Here is a 22,939-nt window from a genome sequence, read left to right as displayed (position 1 = left end):
GTTCCACAGGAACCAAAGACTAAGAAAAGTCCAAAATGATAGTGGTTATATAAGAGACTGGATTAAGAATAATCTACTGTGATGCGTGCATATTTACAGAAGACTTTGAAGAACAGACTTTAAAACAATCGCTTGAAGAAAAGTTAGTTGTTAAAGGAAACAATTTGCTGTACTAGGTTGTATTCATGTGACCAAGAAAAAAAAATGAGCAGGAACAGAGATCAGGTATTGAATGTTGGCATGACTCCTTTTCTAAAGTAAGATCAGATGCCCTCACAAGCACTTCCTTCCATTCGAGACGTAGCTCTTCCAGGAACATGCGCTGAAATTTAGTGGTATCTCACAGAGCCTGAAGTCACCCCCACGACAAGGGGATTATCTGCCATTACTCCGCTGGGGATATAACAACTGACTACACGCGAGATGAATGATTATTTAATGTTTGACTGTTCACCTAAGGGTAACGTTTTTATCTTATTCTGCATCTGTGCAACCAAACCACATCTGCAATGTAATTGTGCGCTGGGAGGACAGGATGCAGGCAGTCAACAAAAAGAAGTTTGCCTTCCTACCTAACTAAACAATTAGCCTTCTAATATCACTTTGACCCAGCACAGAAGGAGGAAGAATGAAAAGGACATTGGATTGCTCAAAAACTCTGTACCTTTCTTGTGATTTTATTATTTGTGATCCTGGTTTTGGCTTTCCGATCAGACACAGAGGCAGGTATTGACAGGAAAGGTGCTTCTCAGGAAGGTAAGGTTGCTTGCGACATCCAAAAAGCTGGTATTTCTGCCTCCTTTTTTTACACATCCAGGAGGAGGCAAGGGATGAACGCACCACTGGGTCACAACAATCTCACACAACCCAGACCATTATAATCATTTTACCATTATATACCATAAAAAACATGCCAGGTCTTGCTATTAAAACTCAATTGTGTTAAAAAGTCAGTTGATTCACTTCAAGTAATATTTTATTAACAAAATGTGAAAGCAGCATGTGCAAGAAGAGCAAATTTAATGCCACATATGTCTCAGCAAGCAACACTTTCTGTTTTCTCAGCTTTTTTGCTATCAATCTACTGTACTGCTATCCCGTACCCAGCCAGTTTGGAGATAAGCAAAGCCTAGAAAGAGCCATGCCAGCTCACAGCGAAGGTCCACCAGGCCCGGCAGTGTGGAACAACATGTGGCCATTCAGAGAACAGCACAATCAGAACGTAAGCTTGTAATGAAGCTTCTCCAGGTTCCACCAATTTGTGGTTTGGGGATTTTCCAAGATGGGGTGGGGAGTGCACACACATAGGTGCGACCATCAACTTAACAGCCCTCATCGTAAAGTCTACAGCAAAACAAATTAACCCAATTACCCTTCCTCCCTACAGCATCCATCAACCTTTCAGATTTGCTAGAGCTCTGCTTTTCTGGACATCTTCCTAGCTGGCTTCTCAGGCTTCCCACTTTACTCCTGGATGTCATGAATTACACTTGAACGCTTTCAGCGTGCCAGAACACTTACTATTTCAATAATGACTTCTCCAGAACTTTTTTTTTTTTTATTATGAATGTCATGTTTCCAAACAACATTCTTGATTGTTAGACTCAAACAGTATGGCTCTGATAACCTTCCAAGAACCCCATCTCCTCCTGAGTTACCGTCACCCTTACACTAGCTGGGAGATTTTGAGAAGAAACTGATTCTCCAAAGAATTTGGTTGAAATGAATCACTATTCACCAGGGCAAATCCAAAGCTAGCGTCCCCTCCGGACAACTAACAGTTCGTAGGTTTTCACCAACAGTTGGAGGCAGTGACTTGCCAGGATTCGCAGCTCTGCTCAAACTATACACAGTGATATTTGTGACATCTGCTTGAATCAAATTGTTCCTTCTCTGCGTTTGTTCATAATTATGCCAACAACAGTCACAGACGGGAAAAGTGAACTGTAGTTTATGTCTTCTGTACAGAAAGTGTTTAAATATTTATATCTGACTCTAGAAGAGGCAGCTCCAAGATCTCCTGCTGCACTATTGTATATGACACCTCAGTGCTGAACCAAACGTGCTTTCATGAGCTATAAACAATTACTATTTTTACCACTTTCAGACACTTCATGACTAAAATGCTGGACCCATTATCCTATTATCCAGCGGCACACACCGTATGTAAATGAACAGTTCTATACCCTTGGCCTTGGAGACCTTCTGACAAGATCAAAAGAACCAGCTGAAAACAGTGCAAAGCAGCACTTTAAGCTGAGGAGGAAATGATTCAAGAAACAACAACAACAAAAGATACTGCTTGCTGGTACTGATTTCTGAGAAAATGGCAGGTTAATCTGTCATTACTTTCTGTACATTATTTTATGTACATATATAGTATATGTTGCTATTGTTTAAACATACCACTGCCGCAAGCAGATGCAGAACTGGAGATCTCTCCTGTGTATTGTAGCAAGCAATGGGGGATTGAACCCCAGAATTCCTTTGAGGCCGTTTTGAGCAGCAAAATGTCCTCATCTGGGTACTATTTTCAGACTAAGACTAAAATTTCAGCCATAGCATGCAACGCGCGAGACGGTTGTCATGAAAAACATTCCACGTTATAAACTACTACTCTAAAAGCACCAGAGATTGGGCCAGGAATCCAAGCACCAAGTGATATCAAATGACTTATTATGCTGTTTCCTTCCACCAAAGAAATTACATCTTGCAAGAAAAAACACAGCAGATATCTGAAATTAAACAAATTCTGTCTGGCAATTAAGCAGACGGTAAAAGACCAAAAGGAGGCTGGGAGGAAAGATGGGTTAGGTTTATCCTTTATACTAACACGCTGCTTCCCTCCTTGATGAGCCTAAGATATATTGCTGTAATCATCATATCAACATTTTTTTCCCTTCCAGTAATTATGCCACTGTATAATTGAAGCTCCTGAAATTGATGTAAGCACAAGTCCATAAAATATAATAAGAACCCACGGGTGGAAGTTAAAGTAGTGAAAATCAGTCAAGAAATAAAGCATCATTTTTCTTCTTTATCAGAATAATTGACAAGGACTGAGGCAAATCCTCTGTCACTGGCTATTTTTTATCAAGACGGTCTTCCAGAAGATAAAGGCACAGACTCAGGAAAGCCCTACAGCTTGAAGCAAGTCGGGGACAGTCTAGCTGACTGCAACGATACCCTGACTTCATTCGCTCAGAGTAGGTTAAGTACCTGGAAAAACAGTCTAAGTCAAATACCTTACTTTGCAAAAGCTAAATATTTGAAAGTTACCATAGCACCTCAATATTCCCAAGATGTAACACAAGAGGACAGGAGACGAACTTCTCAAATACAGCCTCCAAATGCGGTCGCTGCAACACGCTGCTCGACCCTGGCAGGAAGCCGATGGCCACCTTCTTCAGGAGTGCAAGATAACAAATTTCGGGAATGAAATGTCTCTCCCTCCAGCCAGCGGTGCCACAAGGAAATTGTTGGCTCCTGATCAGAACTAATAGTAAGCACAGAAATATGAACAGACAAACTGACCATCGCTGAACAGCAAGCAGCTCTCCCAGAGGATGTATGAACAAACAGAGCTTTAAGACCAGACAGAATCAGCACAGGGAGGACCATCCAAGCAGTTGATGCACACTCTGGGAAGGACATGATGTTGAGAAATTCAAGCCTGACAAGTTTCCCACCACTGAGCCAGGAAGTGGAGGGCTGGACGAAGAAAATATTGCTGTCCCTCTCAAGAAGGTATTACATAAAGTATAGCTATGAATCTAGACTATTTCAACATCCCCTTACGTTTCATTGCGACATTTATACCTGTGTGTCAGGTACCACCATTACAGGCTCAGCAGAACACAGTATATGCCTGGAGCAACTGCTCTCTAGCTGGTGTTTTTCTCTCCCAGGCAATTGACTCGCAAAGACTGACTCCTTGGCTACAAGGCAGCTCCTAACTTTCTCAAGTATTCAAGCAAACAAAGATTTCCCTATCCAAAATCCATAGTTTTACTAGTCACAGGTTGTCCCCCTTCCTCCCATTTACATGTATAAATTGAACCGAGGTTCCAGTGAAGTCAAGTCCTGCCATCGCTGGGATGCAGCATTACACTGCGACTTTGCAGGAAGAGGTCCGTGGCAGGAATCACCCGCACTACCAACGGGAAGATCTTCCCCCAGAGCATGAAGAGACCATTCAGGGTGCCTGAAACTCGAAGGCACTGACCCACCAGGCTGCTTTAACAGCAGCCTTACCGTGCGCAAGGCACTGGTTTACCATCAAAAAACCCAGCTCGGTGGAGCACAGACTAATGGGTTGGGAACAGTGAACCATAAAAACGATCAGCACGCACATCTCAATCCTAACAAACTAATATGTACAGAGCCTGTAAAGTCTCCTCTGAGAGCATCAGTTATACCATACATCTGACCTACTTTTTTCAAGTAAATAATTGAAGCTCTTCAGCTTGTTCCAAAGGCCCAATGGGAAGGAGAAAACCCTCAAGACACCTATGTGGCAGCTTTGCAGCAGCATGAGACTAAACAAATGGAAAAACCTAAAATAGGTTGCGACAGTTTATCATTAATCAGTATGAATTACCTGGCAGAATGCAGTATCCTTCAGTGCAACTTAGTGGCACCTTTCCCAAAAAACTAATACAAACATGAGCACATAGCAAGAGATTCGGGGAACAGGGGAAAAGGGATGTCATCGCTGATTAAGTTGCTGATGGTAAGAAACCAAAAAATGAGACTACATAGGGCAGCACCTGTGTGGCTGAAAAACACAACTGGCATGTTCCAGCTACTTCATTTGGCAAGGTTAAATCCACCACAGAAGAATCATAATCACACTACAAAATGCCAGTCTTCTGAATTGCCTCCTTGCAGCCAGACACCACTTCTCCACCAGTTCTATTTATTTCAGCATTTGCCCAGGACAGGGAGAGTGTTCTGAACCCTTCCTCTTGTATTCATAAAAGAACATTACTGTTAAACATATGAGGGCATGAGGATGTAAGAGAGGCGTTATCTTTTGTTTAGAGCCAGATATAAATCAAAAACTGCGGACAAAGCTTCCAGCTCAGGCAACCTCTATCAAGCCTACAAAGATGCCCTTGTATTGGCAGGTCCTGGCAAAGGATCTAAGTGCCCAAACTATTCGATTTTTCCAACTATATGAAATGGTCTAATACAAACCATAACTTATGTATATGGATTTGGTGATCCAAACATATATTAATCGTCACAGCTTTAGTGAACTCTGATTTGGACTCTTGAACAGCTATCAAAGAAATTTTGCTTTGACCCTCAAAATTGGTTTTCAGAGGTTACAAAGATTGCAGCAGAGCTCTTTCCTATATTTGTATATGGATATACCTGTAATGTCTTAGATCCCACTTACAACTGCTTTTTTGCATAAGGTAGTTTCACACTTACATGTGTCAATAAATACTAAAGTCATTTATTCATTTTATGTGTATTTAAAAAGAAGAGACAAGTTCTAATATGTTTCAAACCATCATTTCAACTACTATTAGATTTAAACAGAGAAGGCAGAAGGTTCAGCGAATGACCAGACTGAAGACCTTGCATATGCAAGACTAAAATCACATAACTTCGAACAAAGACAGGCAGAGAAGGCAGCTAGAATGAGTGAAAAACACCAGGCCAAGGTAGCCCAGACCAGTCCCCATCCTGCTGGAATCGCCCGCATTATTACTTTTGTCCCAAAGATATACAACAGTGTTTAAATTCTCAATAAGAATTAAAAAAAATGTGTTTGGAAAACAATTTGTGACAGTTCTGTCATGCTTATGTGTAAAAACGTGTATTATAATTGCTAATGGTAGGTTACATCTCCCAGCAACTAAACGAGTAAGAACTTCCCTTGCATGGAGGTATTAAAAGATAAACCCGCAAACAAGACAAAATTATCCAGGTGTTTGAAAGGACTTTGAACTTGATCAGTGAAAGGAAAAACCCCAGAGAGAGTAATCTTAGTGAAATTCTTAGACGTGAAAATCGGATTGTCCCATATTTGCATTGCTCCAGTCACTGCACACATTCTTCATTCATGTAAAGAAGAGTATTACCACAAAATCTGGAGCTGTGACAAGATAAGCTTTTCATGGACTGTGGACCAACAAATTAGCAAGAGTTAATCATTATTAAAGCTTTGTGAAGAGCACTTGTTAAACTTCTAAGCAATTGCAAACACCTACACAGAGCTATCTAATGCCACAGCACGAAGACAGTTAAATAACAGACATCAAAAGCCACCTCTGACAACCACGCTTTGAACTAGCCTTGTCATCAGATTTCTCCATATAGTGATAAAGAAGGCCATTCCATGCAGAGTGAGGTTTAAATGTTTTAGGTATTGCTTCTTCCCAACATTGCAATGGATAAAGTTCATCTACATCAGCACAAACTGCAATTTAGCTAATCTGACTAGTAGGAAATCGTCTATTCTCTGTCTCAGGTCCTAAGTTTAGTGAAGAAAACAGTAAAAAGCTCTTTCTGTCAAATCACAGAAAAACATACTGAACTGACCTTCCATTGCTCCTTGGGAAGCAGTTTCACTACCACGATGTCACCGTTCAGGGCTCTGTTGCGAGCAACCACTCCATCAATAAAGATATCGCGAGTCCCATCCTAGTGAAAGAGGAAGAAAAATAAATGCCAGACCAAAACATATTAAATTACAGTTGTCATGAGGTTTAAAACACTGCCACCAAAAAAGACACACCCTGGTGAGACAAACATCCTGCAGTTGTGCACAGAAATGAAATCGGTTCACCATACGCCCTTCAACATGCAGTATCCTTCAGCAGATAGCCTCCTTTGTACGTATGTGCCAGCATAGTAGCTCCACACTATTTATTCAAGACAGAGCCAAGCCCTCGAGATGTATTGTCTGCAAGCTCTGCTCAGTTCCTCTACAGTTACTCTTGGGAATGGGTAGAGAGTTTTCTGCAGTCACAGTTCTTCTCGCGGTAAGCTCCCAACTCAAGCACTCCAAGCTATTGTTCAGAACATGTTTACAAGACTGTCTCCGCAAAGTGCCCCATGTAGAGCTGCCTGCTGCTCTCCTGGTGAGACAAGAAAGCAGGGACATGCTGCTCCGGGATCAGCAGGTCAGTCTGTGAAGGTGGCCTGGAGAGAGGTGCTGGGGATGCAGTCTCTCTTTTCAAATGAGTTAACACCATCTATTCTGCATTTGGCACAACTAATGCTAGAATAGATTCCAAAAAAATGGTGACTACAGATGCCAACTGCAAGCCAGAAGATCGTTTACTGTAACAGACATGTTAGGACACCTTCTCTCAATACTCTGGGTTAACATCCTTGCACAAGAGCCTCTACTAATTGTACGCGCTATGATTATCCACCCCAGACATGTTTGGCATTTGGCTAATCTAGATTTAGTTTGGAAGATTTTCTTCATGGGAGTGAATAAAGATGAAGTTTCCTGAAGATGCCAACACAAAGGTTTTCGTTTTCAAAGGACTGTCAGTTTTGTCCCTTTTTTTTTGGCTAGTTACTGACTGTGCTCTTGTTGCTTTCATTTCTGTTTCCCCATAATTCAGAATCTGAAAAATTGCATGTGTCTGTTTACAGTGCCATGAACGCTTCAGACAATGTGAGCATTTAGTATCAACACGAGCAGTCAACATTGTTTTTGTAGACAGCTACCTTTGCATAGTTTTGAGGTAAAAAAGAGGATGAGTTTCTTAAGATTTTAATGCTTATGAGGCTGTTTTTTTATTGAAAGATGGTGAAGTACTAATCTAAAGCTTAACATCAGTCGCTTCTCAGATACACTCCTGAGTCTCCTACGCTTGAGTAAATCCAATCAGAACTACCAGCATGCTCAGTCTCCAAGAAAAACTCATTTTATAACCTGAAAACACGAAGCCCTAGTATCACGCAAATATCTTACTCTGCTTAGATACCAAAACAATAGAACGGCAGAACTCTGCCATGATGTGAAACTAAGGCCATCCTCCAAGAGACCAAATTACTCTTAGAAAGAAAAGCAGCAGCAGCTCAACAGCTGTGTGAAAGCTGCCTCCCATGACAAGATGCAGAAAAATTGCAAAGCCTCTTGGACTAACATAATTCAAATTGGAAACTGTTCTTTTCAGAAAGCCAGATTTTTTACACATGGTCTTATTCCTCATTTCTCCCCACCCTCTCCCTTTTGCCCCAACTCTTTACCTAATTCACCAAATACATAACAAGAAAAGTTCAAAGTCACTTTTTCAAGAAAATGCCTGGGGTTTTTTTGTCTGTACCTGTAGTCACTCTGTGCTGCAGGACACAGGCTGACACTCACGATAATTTGTTTGTTCTACACTTTTTTCCTTCTCTCCTGTGTACAAGAAAACGCAAAGCAGACCCTTTGCCCCATCCTCTGTAGAGATGCCTGATGTGTCACACCACCTGGTTCAAGCTGCATCTCCATACTCTGCAAGAGTCTTGAATTGCAGCCACTCACTCTCATGCCAAAGAATATACCCCTATATATACACACACACACTTATATATGTGTATAAACACCTATTTTACAGCAGTGAATTTCAATGCCTGCAACAACACTGTAACTAGGAAATTGCCATCAGTTTTGGTTTTGCCTCCAAAAAGAAATATTTCTATATCTTGAGCTCCAGGCTCATGATTGTTGGGCCAGCTTAGCACTTCCGAGAACACTTGTGCGTCCCACTTTTTCCTTCAGCATCCCCTGTTCTGCACAGTTGGCACTTCAGATTACTAATGCAATTAAAATGGCAGAACACAATCACTTGCAAAGCCTCAGCTGCCTCCGAGGTGCATGTACTGTATTGGCCACAATGGCTTCAAGACTTCTGCAGCCTTCTCCAGGAAGCACGGAGCACTTACTGCTCTGTGGTCACCTGTGAGTGTCACCAGCATCACTCTCTATCCCCTCTGACAAGAGGGAGATCTGCAGTGCTTTCATCTGCTCTGGAAGTGTCTTCCACAAGCACAGTACAGCCACAGTTGCTCCACCACTTGTGCTCCACAGTACCATTCTTCACACCGACAACGCCATCATTTCAAACCACAGTACTGTGTGCAGGGAAGACACAAGATGCGAGGCAGAGATTTAAATGCTCAGGTCCATTCTCTGGGTAGCTTTCAAGAGAAAGACCCTGGGCCTTCCCCTCAACTCTTCATGCAACAACGAGACAAGCAGACAGCACATTTGCAGCATGAAACACCCTGGGACTTCTGCTGTTAGAAGGTGAACAGCTGTTGGAATTGAACTCCATGAAGTCATAGCCAAGTCAGCTGAAAAGAAAGGGGTACAGTGCCCTAGTCAACAGCAGGAGAGAAAGGGTGATTTTTCACAGCTGCAGCTCTTGCAGCATCTGGCAATGGTGGGAGGTCCTGCAGAACATGAAGGCTGCAAACCCACCATTATGGCAAATAATGTTATACAAAGGATAAGCATCCTAAAACATCTGTCTTAAAGTAAGGACTGTGTCCACACTAGCCAGAGTCCTCTTCATCCAGGTGTTGATTCTGCTTGTTATCAGGGACAAAGCTGGTTCTGGTATTCAGCTTCACACAGGGCAGAAAAGCAGAAAGGTAGCTTAGATAACAACCTTGGCTATCCCTTTGTAATGTACATCTTCCTGCATGCCGAACAGCGAGCAATCGATTGCACAAGGCAACAGCTGGACACTGGGGGTGATTAGGGGTAAAGCTTCTCATCCGATTAAGCTCATGTGAGTAGCTGGATTTCTCACTTAACCTTGCATTTTGTAATTTTAGAGAATATGTTTAACACCTTATACTTACCACATCTGCGAGGATACCTGTAAAGCAAGGATCACAGTTCGTTTCGCTCCCATGCACAGTGCTGCTCTACTGACATACCGGAGAGCCGCTCTGTACTTCTTCCTCTAGTTAATCTTAATCTACTTTGTGCACCCCTGACCTTCTTCCACCCCTGTAATGCCAGCCTTCTCGAACAAAGTGGGCTCCAAAACATTATCCCAAATCAACAACATGAATGGACAACACCAGGAATTTCAAGGCTTTCAATCCAAGCCCCGAAACAGTGGCGCTGTCAGTAGCAGGGACAACAACAGAGTCAGTGTTTTGCTGTCTCAGGGCAGTCTTTGCCTTCTCTCCCCCGCATCAACAAAACATTTCAACATGAAACTCTCTCTCACTGATGGTAACATTTTGACCAAGTCAGTTCCAGATAAAAAGCCTTGGCTGTGCCAGCTGTGAGATCACCTTCCCTACTGGAAGCCCCTGAAACTGCAAGGGTCTTTCTTTTCTGTCAAAATAAGCGAAGAAGAGAGAAGAGGCGCAAGCCAGTCCCTTGCGACAGAAGCACATCCCAAGCCAAACAAGATACAGCTCGTGCAAAAGCGGGCACATGAAAAGGAATCATGCGTATTATTTCTGGAATGACTTTTCAAACTAGCTCATGCAGCAGATCGAAAATGGAGAGCATATTTGTTTAGGCAAGATTAACTTAAATCAGTGGAAAATCTATAAAACGTCTGCGGCCATAAACCAAGGGTTTCCAATTACCCTATCTGGTGGTCCTCAAACCTGACTTCAGCTGCCTTCTGTGGGACCCAGCAGTATCCCCAATTTCAGCACAAGCTAAGTAAGTAGTTCTTTTGAGGTATGAATAAGCAGGATTTGTTTGGGAATATTTGATTTAAAAGATAATCCAGATCATGTTCATTTATTCCAACTCATTCACCTCTGAGTGACCTTTCATGCACAGCATAACTCCTGTCTTAATACACCTTTACTTATGAACTTTAAAGCATTATAAAATTACACTTACTGGAGATGGAATGAAGGCTTCATGGTATTTCTTAGGATTTATTCTCAAGGGTCCCTTAAAAAAATAGAAAAAGGAGAAAGATTATGCCTGAATCTTATTAATTTTATATCACATCAGTTAAATTAGAGAGCTGTGGGTAATGTATCTACTGTGAAACATGAGAGATACATCTAAACTTCCATTATACATTTCAAGTCTTGACAACTTAGCATCCGAGCAATTTCAAGCCAAAAGGCAGTTTCATGATAGGCTTAAGCTGATCTACTGCAGTCTGTCATCAGAGAGATGTTCAATCATTAGTTGTTGCTGCTACTGGGTGAACTGAGGATCCAAGCCCTCCTGTTCCCTTCACACATTTTCCGCTGAGCATCCACCAACTTCATTAGCAAACACACAATAGAAACAAATTGTTTTGCTCTGTTTTGGAAAAGCAGAATGTTGGTTTTGCTTATTTTGGAGGACAGGAGGAAAGAGGAAAAGCTGACCTGCTTAGCTTGCATGGCAGCAGATATCAGCCTTATGGGGCTCTGGCTGCTTAGGCTGCTCCTGCAAATAGACAGTAGCAGTAACTCTGTGATAAAGAACATTTCCAAAGAAGAATCAAAAGGATTTTCCAAAAACAAACATTTAAAGTCTACAGGATTAAATTCTGTTTAAACACATTTAGAGTCAAACGATCTTAAATACATTTGAAACTCCATGGTCTATGCTTTGTTATCTGCCAAACAAAAGCTCAAGTCACCTGCAACAAATCCGTATCACCCCTCCAAAGTAAACCAGCCAGTTTTGCTGCTGGTGTTCAAGTCCATCCAGGAGAAAGGGAGAGCCAGCCAAGGACATACAGGCTATTCATCAGGGCCGTTCCCGTCCCAAGAGGGTCCTGGGAATTGTGACAGGTGACTGCAGCTAAAACTGACAGCATTTGATTCTTACGGAAATACAACCAGGTATCTGCCTTCAGACAGGCTTCTGCTTTGGGCTGAAACTTTGAAACTTTCTCCACTTGTGTATTTGAAATCACACTGGCCAATTTGTTATATGAACAGATTCCATCTGTTTGCACTTCTGTGTTAAGCAATCATAGGAACCTCTCACAGGAATTGCTTCCTTAAAAATTCACTGCAGCGTATTATCTTTTTATGTATTCTGGGAAACACTCAGACGATAGGAAAATAAAGCTGATTACATGTGAAAGTTTTGCTGCCTTGAAGAAGAATTTGCAGATTTATGAATTTTTCCACTGTTTTTATTTGCTTTAAAATATCAGCACCATATAGTCTATATTCTTTAGGTATTATTTGAATACTTTGCTGTGATGTCTTATTTTGTGCCTTATGTAACTAGCATTTGCGAGTCACAAGCCACATGGCAGGCACAACCCAGGACAACGGCACGAAAACAAAGACGACCCACTGGGAGCACCCCTGGGGATACTTTCTGCTTCGGCAAAGCGAGAGCTAACACGCTGTCATCAGCCTCTGTTAGCACTGGTACCCACTGCTGGAAAACTCTCAATGGTCTTTTTTTCTCCCCTTATTTCCCAGAATCAGCCATCAAAAACAACATGCTGTCAGTAAAAGAAGCTGCTACAGAGAGAAAAGAAAAAAATGAAAAGCGATGGTTGCTCTGCTTGACAACGAGTCAAAATTCCCATACCAGCATCTACCCACCAGCACAAAGCAGATGAGGGGACATCCTGTGTTACTCCGCAGAACCCCCTTGAATAGTTTGGGACAGCTGTCAATCAGCCAGGTGCAAATGCCCATTATGCGTGTGAAAAATCAGGTTTCGTGTCCATGGCCCAGAAGGCGCCAGAGCGGCTACACGCACATGGATGCCCAGCTCCAGCAAACACACAGAGGATCAAAGTCTTACCACGTTTACCGTGCAGTGGGTTTCCCTACATTTTATATGCACTACCTAATTATGATTAGCATTAGAATTCTTACATCAACTAGAATTAAAATACTTCAGCTCTTTCTTTTAAGCAAGGAACTCCCTAAATTCATCTTAGAAAGCAGATGGGCCCTATTATCTGTGCCTATGAAAATCCTATTTACAATGTTGTACATTTCACGCTGTGATATCATATCTGGAACCAGTCACTCTCCCCATCTGCAATGAACAACTGTTCTCATATGTGTATTGGGGGTGAGGATCTGGCTGCAGAGTCTCAGCATGTCACACTAATGTTGTATTATTTTGCAATAGCTTGCAAATAATAGCTGCTATATTTATCAGTGGTTTTATGTCAGTAGGGCCTTTGTTTTGAAAGGGAAGAAAAAGGTTTGCAGGAAGGTTTCTAAAACACTTTCTGATGATTCAACTCAGCTTCACACACGCTTGCCAAAAAAGTTTCTAACCTTATTGAGCTTCCCCAGTAAGATACAGAAGGGTCATGATTTCTCAAGTTGCTCTGCTAGAACCAGGGCAGACAATACTCCGACTAAACTTCAAGCATCTCACAACAAGCAGTTTGCAACAGCTATCATAACACATATGTCTAGATTCGTTTGTATGTACCAAACACCAAACAAAGGTCAAGGTTCAAGTATCTGCTTGCTAACAAGGCCTCCTTTGAGAAAACAATCCACAAAAACCAGGGAAACCCCAACCTTCATACCCACAAAAGAAGAGCTTTCCAAGGAAAAACACCCTCTGAACAGCAAAGCCGGCTCTGCGCCTCTGTATGCTGCACACTCTCGCTCCGCCTGACCCCAGCAGCCCTGCAGGGAGGGTCTGGGAGATGCTGGAGGCGTGGAGCAGACACGAGTTTCTGGCTGGTGCTTCACAAGATGATCATGGTCCTTTGGGTCAACGTTCCTTCATACACAACATGACTTCATCTGTTGTGTATAGCCAGCACCATCCGCTTACGTAACTACGCAGAAGGTATGCAATCTTGTCTGCCCTCAGACCGGCTGATGTGATTCCAACCAACCTGATCTTCACGGCAGACAGTTTTCTGGCCGAGGAAATCGGAAGCCTACGCACTCTCAAGCACCTGACCTCAGATCCCCTGTCTTGTGGAAGGACGCTTCCACACACGCCGCATGTTTAAACGAACCCAGGAATCCCGCAGGGCACACTTCTCCATGCTACTTCTCAAAAACGGAGTTATGTCAGATACAGTAGCAGAAGCCATTAAGATTAACATTACTGACAGACGTCAGCACCTATAAAGATAACACTTCTGTTCTTCCTGATCCAGGACTGCTTAACCTTCATGGCACTTGTGTTTTATCTGAGCGATCTCCATGTCTGCCAGTAGTTTCCATGGGCTGGGCTTTCAGGAGCATTTAGTTGCGTAGCTGCATTGCCAGGGTCCAGCAACATCCTCAGAGTTCAGCGCAGGGTCTCTTCTCTCCAACAGATTTCTCAAGTTCTCACACAGACCCAGTGTTTCCAGGATGCTCCAGGGAACGGTCTCTGCTCAGTCATGCTTCCATCTGGCTTGCACTCAGGTTTGCTCAGGACCATCAGATTCAGACCAACAGGTTTGTTCTCCTCTTCCACAGACTCTTCTGGGGCTTTTTTTCAGTTTAGCATGCCAGACCAATGCCCTGCTTTGGGGGATTAACACAACAGGTATTTGTTCACTACGGCTCTTGACGTTGTATAGAACAGTGCTGAATATTTGTCCATTAACTAAAGCTTCTTTCAGGATCTCACCTATCCTGGCTGAGACTGCAGTGATGAAGGGTCTTGATGAGATCATAAGGATGAATGAGCTGAAGACGAGAGATACTGAGCTGGGATGACCATGATCTGACACTCAGCCCTAAATGATTAAATCCAGCTTCTACAGCCTCAACTGTTTCCCTGAGATGTGGAAGTGGATGAAACAAAAACAGATACAGCCTAAGAAAGACCGTATGACTTTTCAGTTACGCAGCACATGACCTGGAGTAGACACTACGCATTTACAAGAATTAGAGATTCTTTTGCCAGAGAGCATGCAATCAAAGGTCCTCCGGGACTCAGCATTTCAGTGGGATTCTCAGGTAGTAGTCATAGTCTGATGTGCCTCATCTGCAGCTGTACTCGACCTCATAGGCAGTCTACACATGCTGCACTTAATGCTATCAGGCTGTGTTACCAAAAACGGGTGCCAGAAACACTCCCGAAGGTAAGGCAGAAGCTTTAGTTGCTGCTGTACGCCACTGCAGCCACGGGGGGAAGTCACAGCCCCAGGCTCCTGTATCTTCCCCCACCATTTGCTTCCTGTTGTGGACGTCCATGACAGACTTTGAAAAGCGACGGGCCTAAGGTCTGGGTAGCCCAGTGGACCACTCTGATCATCAGCAGGGATACGCCGCATAGTCGTTTTTCTGAAAGCGAAGAGCTCAAATTGCTTTTCAGGATGGAATCATGCAATCTTATACATGGAATCCCCATCACACCTCCAGAAATCATGTCATTATATTATCATACAAGAATTAATACACAATTATAACAACAAATCAGACAAAAAGTGAGGTGATGCCATTTGCAGCATCAATGTATTGATGAAAGTAAGCATCACAACCTCAGCAGCACTACAACACTAAATAACTGGCAATGCACCAGTGTGTGTTTGGGTAAGCGATGCCTCAGCTGCACGTCTGTCATGCTCTCGCTGACTTCCACCAGCCTTTTTTCCCCAGCCAGTCTGATCTCACTGGGATGCCATGTGTGTCCTGAAGAACCCTACACCATGTTGAGGACTGTACTACAACAGTGGTTCTAGGATGCTATCCTCTTCTCCTACTCCTCAGCAAACCTCAGCCATGCCTGCCTGCAAAACTCCTCCTGAGATCCAGCTACCCACACACACGGCAGGCCCACCCCCACATTTTGCTAGTTATGCAGAGAAGAACTGCTGCCTAATTATGGTTGCGGTTTTACTGCTCCAAATGGAAACACAAAGTCTGATCTTTGATCTTCAGAATCTGTAAAATAGGAACACGCTTACTGCTAACTGTTGAAGGCAAATAACCATACACACATGCGCAAATGATTTTCTGTATCTTGATGCGCTCTTCAGCCCCATCTACCATCTGTGCCTTACTTCAGTAAACCACTGTCATCAGTGGCTGGGTCAGCCCTATGACCTTAGGTGAGCGCAAAGAAAATTACGCAAGCAAATCAAGGGTCCACGACCACTGCCTGGCCATTTGATACTAATTTAACCTGTCACATCATAGTTTATAACAAGTTATTGCAATGCCCTGGTAGGCACAGCCCTGTGAGACCCCAGGGACCACAGCCCTACCTGCACCATCACTGTCCCTTTTTTTGATGGGAGTGACACTTCTGGGAAGTGTTGACAGATTGAAAAAAGAATAGATCTGGAAGCGGAGGCATCTGCACCTCATTGCCAAGGACTAATGAACATCTTTGTGAGGAATTTCAGCAAGAAGTATCTTGCTAAGGACATTCATTTTTACTTACACTAACAAAGACACAAGCTGCCAGCACCTGCTGTGTTTTTGAGCATCATTTGTAAAAGGAAGTGTCTCCACAATGACTATCATGGCTAGCAGACCATCCAACCAGAACTCAGCAATTCATCACAAGTGTGGATCAGAAATTTTTCAGCACATGCAATCAAATCAAAAACTATACTTCAGCTGAATGTAAAAGTTTTCATTCCACTTCTAGAACCTTCTGAGAAAGGGAAAAAGTCTTCCTCTAGCATCTACAAGTGGCACATCAACTCCCTGTCATGCAACCAACTGACATTGATTTCCAACAACTGCCTGTGATTTCCACAGACTTCTCACAAAAGCACGGACGTTCCGTGTTCCAGGCACCTGAATTAGCTCTCCCCTTTTCAGTCCTGCTGAAACATCTTCTTTTGACATGTAGGCTTCAAATATACTCTTCTTCCTCCCTCGAGTGGGTTTATTTCGATTCTTTCTATCACCTGATGTTGGGACAGCAGCATAGGATCCTCCTGCAAACAAAAATTTATAAGTGTTACCCTGCCCACCAAACTTGTCCATGTATCTTAACAGCAGCTGTACAGAGGCTTTGTATTCAAAGTTGAACTTCTGAGAACAGTTTGTCTAGAAATACTGGCACCCAACTTTAGAGCACCGAAAAGCCTGGAATAATCATATTTTATAAATAATCAACAGTCTTTTACAGCTCATTTTAGAGTTAAGAGCACTCATCCCAGCCCATCTTTTAATAGTGCTGAGCACATGCTTCAAGGCAGCTTATTCCTGAAGCGTGTACACACTCTGCTTTGATACCTCTGGGAGTTCCCAGTTGTCTAGGATTTATTCTGCTGTCTGAATTGTTCATTGTTTCTGTCTGCGATTCAGAGAGTTGCCTCTTCCTATCGAAGTTCTGGGGAGTTCTTGCAGATTCAGAGTTGTTTCTGGTCCTTGCAAACCCTCTCTTTTCTGCACCTGAAATCAAACACAGGTTTGAAATAACAAGGGAGGGAAGAGGAACCCCATTGCCAGCATGCGGTCCTGGTGAAACTCATGGTCTGCAGTACTTCAGTACAAGTCACAACCGTGAGTCATGCTCTTTATCCAACAGAAACGATGTCTTCATTAGTTCATTTGTAATCTGTTGGCTTTCTGCACCTCTTAATCCACCACCAACTTATTTTAGCATAAATAAAACTCTGGAAATTACGATATTAAAGTTGGATACAACCCTTCCAAAATCCTGGGAAATTCATTAGAGCATATAAAACGCAAAATTGTTAAAGTGTTTCCAAAGCCTCCACCCCATTAAGCCCCAAAGTAGTGAGAAAATATAACTTCCCTACAACTTAATTAAGGAGTTCAGGAATCATGGAGAAAAAAAAAAATTCTCAACAACCCACTCTGGAGTAATTAACTTTTGAGCTACCAGAGGCAGCACAGTACACAAGGACAGCACAAAGCAATGCCAAGGCTCCGAAAGTCCAGCCTGCTCAGAATAGGCCATGATCATACGAAAATATTCTGCAAAGACTCACCCCTTCCTTCCCTGCCATCACATCAGCCCCTCCCCTACAGCCAGGAGAGCAAGCAGCAGCTTCCAAAGCGTATGCCAACGCTGTTCCACGGATCAGCACATTGGAATGCAACCCAGCGCCGCACAGCTGCCCTCTTGGCCCTCCACCTGGATACTGAACATGTCATCACAGCTTTGCCTTCCAGCCCCTCCTGGCTACGCTCCCTGGGTCCAAGCTCGTACCTGCAAGTCAGAAAACGCGCAATGCCAACTTATTTGCTACGGGGCTATCCAAGTTACAAGGCAAATTTTTTATGTATGGTATCCTTCACAAACAAAATTGCAGATTGCTTCATAGAATTAAACTGAAGCAGCGAGAAAAAAAAATGTTTAAAAAGCTGTACTTACGCAGAAATGTTTAAAAATACAGTACAATAGGAGAAAGCTGCTACTTTACCCAGTCATAGACAAAAACCCAACTTCCATATATAATAACAGGCAAATCACCCTCCTAACCCAGGAGAGGAGACACCAAGACAGGCAGAGGGACAGCTCAAGGTGCCGGCTCAGACCAACCCAGGAAGAGATTAAATGCCGCAGCAGTGTCTCCAAACAGGACGCCAAAATGAAGAGAGGGCCCCTGTGTTTGGTGACGACAAGGATAAGGGCAACGTAGTTTGGCTTCTTTCTACCTGATCCAGTTTTTCATACCCTGCGCATGCTCTCGGGGAGGAGGCTGTCCAAGGGAGGTTGCAGCTGCAACATGGCAAGAGCGCAGCTGCAAATTCAGGTTTCAACCAACACGAACAAGGCAATACTACCTGTATGGACCACATGATGAGATGGAACGAAAATTAACTATTTTGCAAATGCCATATGAACTGATTTTCAAATGCCCTTAAGGGTCAGGAGATTAAGTTCAAAAACAGACACCAAACCTAGAAGTATGGACTTACAGAGGTCTGAGCAGAACAGCTTTTGAAATGGCAACACAGTGTGCTCTGGACAGGGTTTTCAGATACATTTTGGTGAAGAAATCTGACTTAAGCTGCAACAGGTGGGATCTTAGGAACACTATTAGAAAACCAAGGCACTAGGCTGATCACCCACAGAGGTCACACAATCTGCTTCGTTGGAGGTTCTTAAGAATAGGTGAGAGATGGCTGCCAGAGTTGGTCTAAAAAGAGTAGTTTTTTCCTTGAGGTAGTAAAATGGATTACATGAGCTTGTAAGGTCCTCTAAAGCCCTCGTTTCTATGACAGCAAGTCACAGAAAATACTACTATGAATTAAAGAACTTGGGATAAAAAGGAGTCTAAATCTCAACATGTAATTAAGAAGGAGCTGAAAAAAACAGAGCAGAAAATTAAAATGCAGGGGGGAAAAAAAGAGGAAAAAAAGTCTCGTGAGTTGGGAAGTGAGCCAAGAACCAGAATTAAGCACTGCAGAGCAAAGCTGCCCAGCACTTGCCGTGGCCATGGGTTCAGAAAGGGGGCCACCACTGCCAAAACTAATGCACAGCAGCAGCAAAGGCTGGAGCAGCACCTTTCTGCGCCGAAAGGCAGACACGCAGAGAGGCACTTGAACGTTTTCAACACTTCAGCCTTCGGCTCGCTCTCCCATCCGCTCAGACTCGGACACAAACTCAAAGAAAAAAATCCACTCAAATGGATAAACTCTTGCTTCGACACAGCTGGCTTGCAAGCCAGTTTACACACAGCCACTCTGAGTAAGTATTTGACCCCGCTGGCCGTTATGTTTATGGCTAAACAAAATCACCCCTGTTACAAAGCCAGAGACAACTGTCACAATTAGCATTCAACCGGAACACACTGAATTCTGCACGACTCTAATTTCTTGTATTTCTCCTTTCAAAAGAGAGCTAACTACAGGTTGCCATCTGTTTCAACTAGATTTAATATTTGCTTCTGTAACGCACCTGTCCCCTAAAACTGGAAGTTAGAAACTTCTCATGATGGCCCTTCCTGCCATCCCTCCTGCCCAGTATTAACATTCTGATGGATAGAGAGACTTCATTCCACAAAGCAAACTGTAACTTGACAACTCCATAGATAGCAGGGGATATATTGAGACTATTCTTTCTGAAATAATTGCTATCATTAACTCATTTATACTCTATTCCAGCACCAGGTATGTCAGAAGTCTGACTCTTGCTGTGGCGTTACTCTTGTGTGGTATGTAAGATACACCAAAATCTTTTAATGTAAGGTGTCAGACAAAGTAATAACACATTCTAAGCATTAAAATAATCAATGACTAAATAAATTAATAAATAAATACAATAAAAAATTAAATACAACTTCAGTAGAAGGGAGGCTAAGGTGCAGCAACCGAGAGCTGAGGTTGATTGATAGATCCTAACCGGAGGGCTGAAGCAACCACAACACACCAAACGTCTGCATGTGCAGAAGCACTCAAGCAATTCAAATGCGAGACACAGACGTATTCACAACATGCAGCAAACGCAGCATGTTTGGGTATGCTTATATGCTTATCTGGCTGCACAGATAATGTAGGGCTGCTCTCCATGGATGCAGCCACCACTTGCCTGTGGTTTCTAGATGTTCTGCCATTTCCAATGGGAAAAACTACAGGAGTAACAGTTTGAGGAAAGGTGGTTGACTGTCGTTGCTTGAAGTCCTCTGCAGGGAGACAGGCTGAAACAACCCCAACGGCTGTATCAGGCAAGGAGGCTGCCCGCAAAGGTGACAGAGGGACACCTAACCAGACGAGAAATTCCACATCCAGAGCCAGGAACTGCCCCAAACCTGCCAAGGGGAAGCACCTGTGGGAAGCAGAAACACACAACTCCCACCTTCGCAGCTAGAGAGAAAAGAAAAAAAAAAATAAATAAAAAATAAAAACAGGTGGCATTTGTGGGCTTTCAGAACAGTCCACAATCAGCGACTCACTTTTATTCCCAACTGGGATAACCAGGAAAAGGAGCGGAAAGGATGGAGCTGGGGGCAGTCCGGCATCCCATGCACAGGCAGCAGCGGTTAGGTGAGCTCCACTGGAGGGACAGCGCTGGAGCTCAATCCAGAACCCAAACCACCACACTTCATCTCTGTCACAACAACAACGACATCACGCAATGGCACATTTTGGTCTTTAAGCATAAGTACCTATTAATCTTTTCTTATTTTGGAAAAAAAGTGCACACAGGCAGCTTCCCAGAATAATTGATCTGGCTTACAGTAAGAAAGGTGGCTAGCTGTTTTAAATCAGCTTATTTTGACATAATTTTTAAACAATCACTCTATAGTTCAGGTTTTGAAAAGCATTGCATTTAATTAAATTTACATCTATTAGTCAGTTGATCAACTAGATGGTCAACTAAATCAACTAAAAATGTTCAACTAAACATGAAGTTAGCAACGCCAGAAAGTCTTTAGTTTTACATTAAAATTTACATATTGCACTACACAAGAAAGAACCAAGACTCTAAATTTTATTTACCAAAAATAAAACATTTCCAACTGCCCTCTAACACCTGACAGGCTATTTGATTACTGCCAGCACAGAAGGAAAGTATTTCTCACTGAATTTTCATCAGCACGTCCATGACCTCCTTGGATACCTCCCATTCAGGCTCCAGCAAGAATCAGGTTTTACTTGAGAGATCTAAGTGAATTCCAAGATAAGGACATCTTGGTATAGCTTTCGCCCTTCCTGTCAAAGGGCATCTGCCTCATCACTAGGCATTTTTACCTAACTAAACTTCCAGCTTTGTGACCACCTACATTATCTACGTTTAACACAGCTACTCGGAGTGGGCAGGACTTTGAGAGCATCACCACTGTGCTGGTAACACCTCTGCAGGTTTAGGAGTCACACCCCACTGACAACTGTCTCGAAATGCAGTGGTTCTTTTTATGTCTTAAAAAAAAAAGGGATTATGCTGAAAGCTTTGGACAGAACAATATTGTTGTAAACTTTTTCAACACAAAACACTTCCATCTACTACTTACCTTTATCAGGCCATGACAGGGCATCAACACTTCCGCTAACTCTGCTATTGCTAAGAGGATTTTCCATTGCTTCCCAGCATCAGATAATGATCTAGATACGCAAAGGAATCTTTCACATACGCCCGCTTTACAGTTAGCATAAGCATGAGAAGAACTGATAACATGGGATAGAACAATTTGTTATCAGTTAATGAGACACCCTCAGCCCACGGTTACTAAATATTTGTCCGTATTTCTACAATGTTTCATTTCATTGCTGACACATTTGAATGACTTAAACCAATTTCCTTCAAACCTTCCAAGAGGCTCCCTGACATTTAATTCTTCAAGACAACCCAGTTATGCACGTAGTAAAACACTAAGGATACACCCATGAGCTAGAAGGCATGGCAGCTACCAAATGAAGGGCCACCCAATATTGCTCCAAAACCAAGAATTAACCAACTAAAGGCAGTGAGAACTACCCTAGTGCCAACCCCTGCTTAGTCCTACACTCACGTTTAAGTCAGACTATGTTAAACATGGCAAGAAAGCTAAATAAAGCATGTTCCTGCTCATCCTTACTAGAGATTCAAGAATTTGACCCCAACCATGCAGCAGCCCAAGGCATCACCTCACACATCTACAAGTTCAAGTTGGCCCTTGGCTCCTGGCTGAGTCTGCAAGCAAATTTTAGAAACCAGGTTTGGTTTTTTAGCAAACAAATACTCTCCATGACCTGCCAAGAAGTCCTACCTGCAACTTTATGAGCCACTATGGATGCTGATGTGTAACAGGCTATATTAATAGTCTCAATACAAGAGTTCAGCTGATGGAAACACTGCCTTGTCTTGCAAAGATGTCTAGGACTTGAAAAAATCCCAAACCCTTCCTAGCCCTGGAACAACCCACCCCAGGTACTTCTGTGAATCCAATTCTGCCAGCTTTGATGAGCTTGGGGGACGCAGTTTCTGGCTGGTAACTCCAGGAAGGCACAGACTTAGTGTTGACACTGTTGTACCAGGCAACTATTCGTTTAATTCTCCAAAGTCAAATAAACCCTACAAGCAAAAGCATGCTTTGCCAGTACAAACTGCATTAACTTCAAGGCAGTTTTGCTAGGATCCCCATGCATTTCCCTTTCATATGCTTAAACAGGCAATTTAAAAGCTATTTTATATTTTCTGCTG

General features: G+C 42.9%; 1 protein-coding gene across 2 annotated transcripts in view; it reads right to left on the bottom strand.

Annotated features, from left to right (window-relative positions):
- Positions 1-22,939, bottom strand: part of DIS3L2 (DIS3 like 3'-5' exoribonuclease 2) — a 200,706-nt gene that overhangs the window by 164,737 nt on the left and 13,030 nt on the right. Inside the window, exons 1-5 of one of the 2 annotated variants that reach the window (XM_075418171.1) lie at positions 17,802-17,955; positions 17,080-17,238; positions 16,636-16,778; positions 10,841-10,894; positions 6,556-6,657 (exon numbers count right to left, since the gene is read on the bottom strand). In XM_075418171.1, coding sequence (XP_075274286.1) covers positions 6,556-6,657; positions 10,841-10,894; positions 16,636-16,778; positions 17,080-17,131 — 351 coding nt within the window. In that variant the 5' untranslated portion in view covers positions 17,132-17,238; positions 17,802-17,955. Of the gene's footprint in view, positions 1-6,555; positions 6,658-10,840; positions 10,895-16,635; positions 16,779-17,079; positions 17,239-17,801; positions 17,956-22,939 lie in introns of those variants that run through there. The other variant, XM_075418170.1, reaches the window with a different exon arrangement.

This window comes from Opisthocomus hoazin, chromosome 4, assembly GCF_030867145.1.
Source record: "Opisthocomus hoazin isolate bOpiHoa1 chromosome 4, bOpiHoa1.hap1, whole genome shotgun sequence".
In the NCBI taxonomy this organism is placed as follows: domain Eukaryota; kingdom Metazoa; phylum Chordata; class Aves; order Opisthocomiformes; family Opisthocomidae; genus Opisthocomus; species Opisthocomus hoazin.
This window is presented reverse-complemented; position numbering and strand designations above follow the sequence as displayed.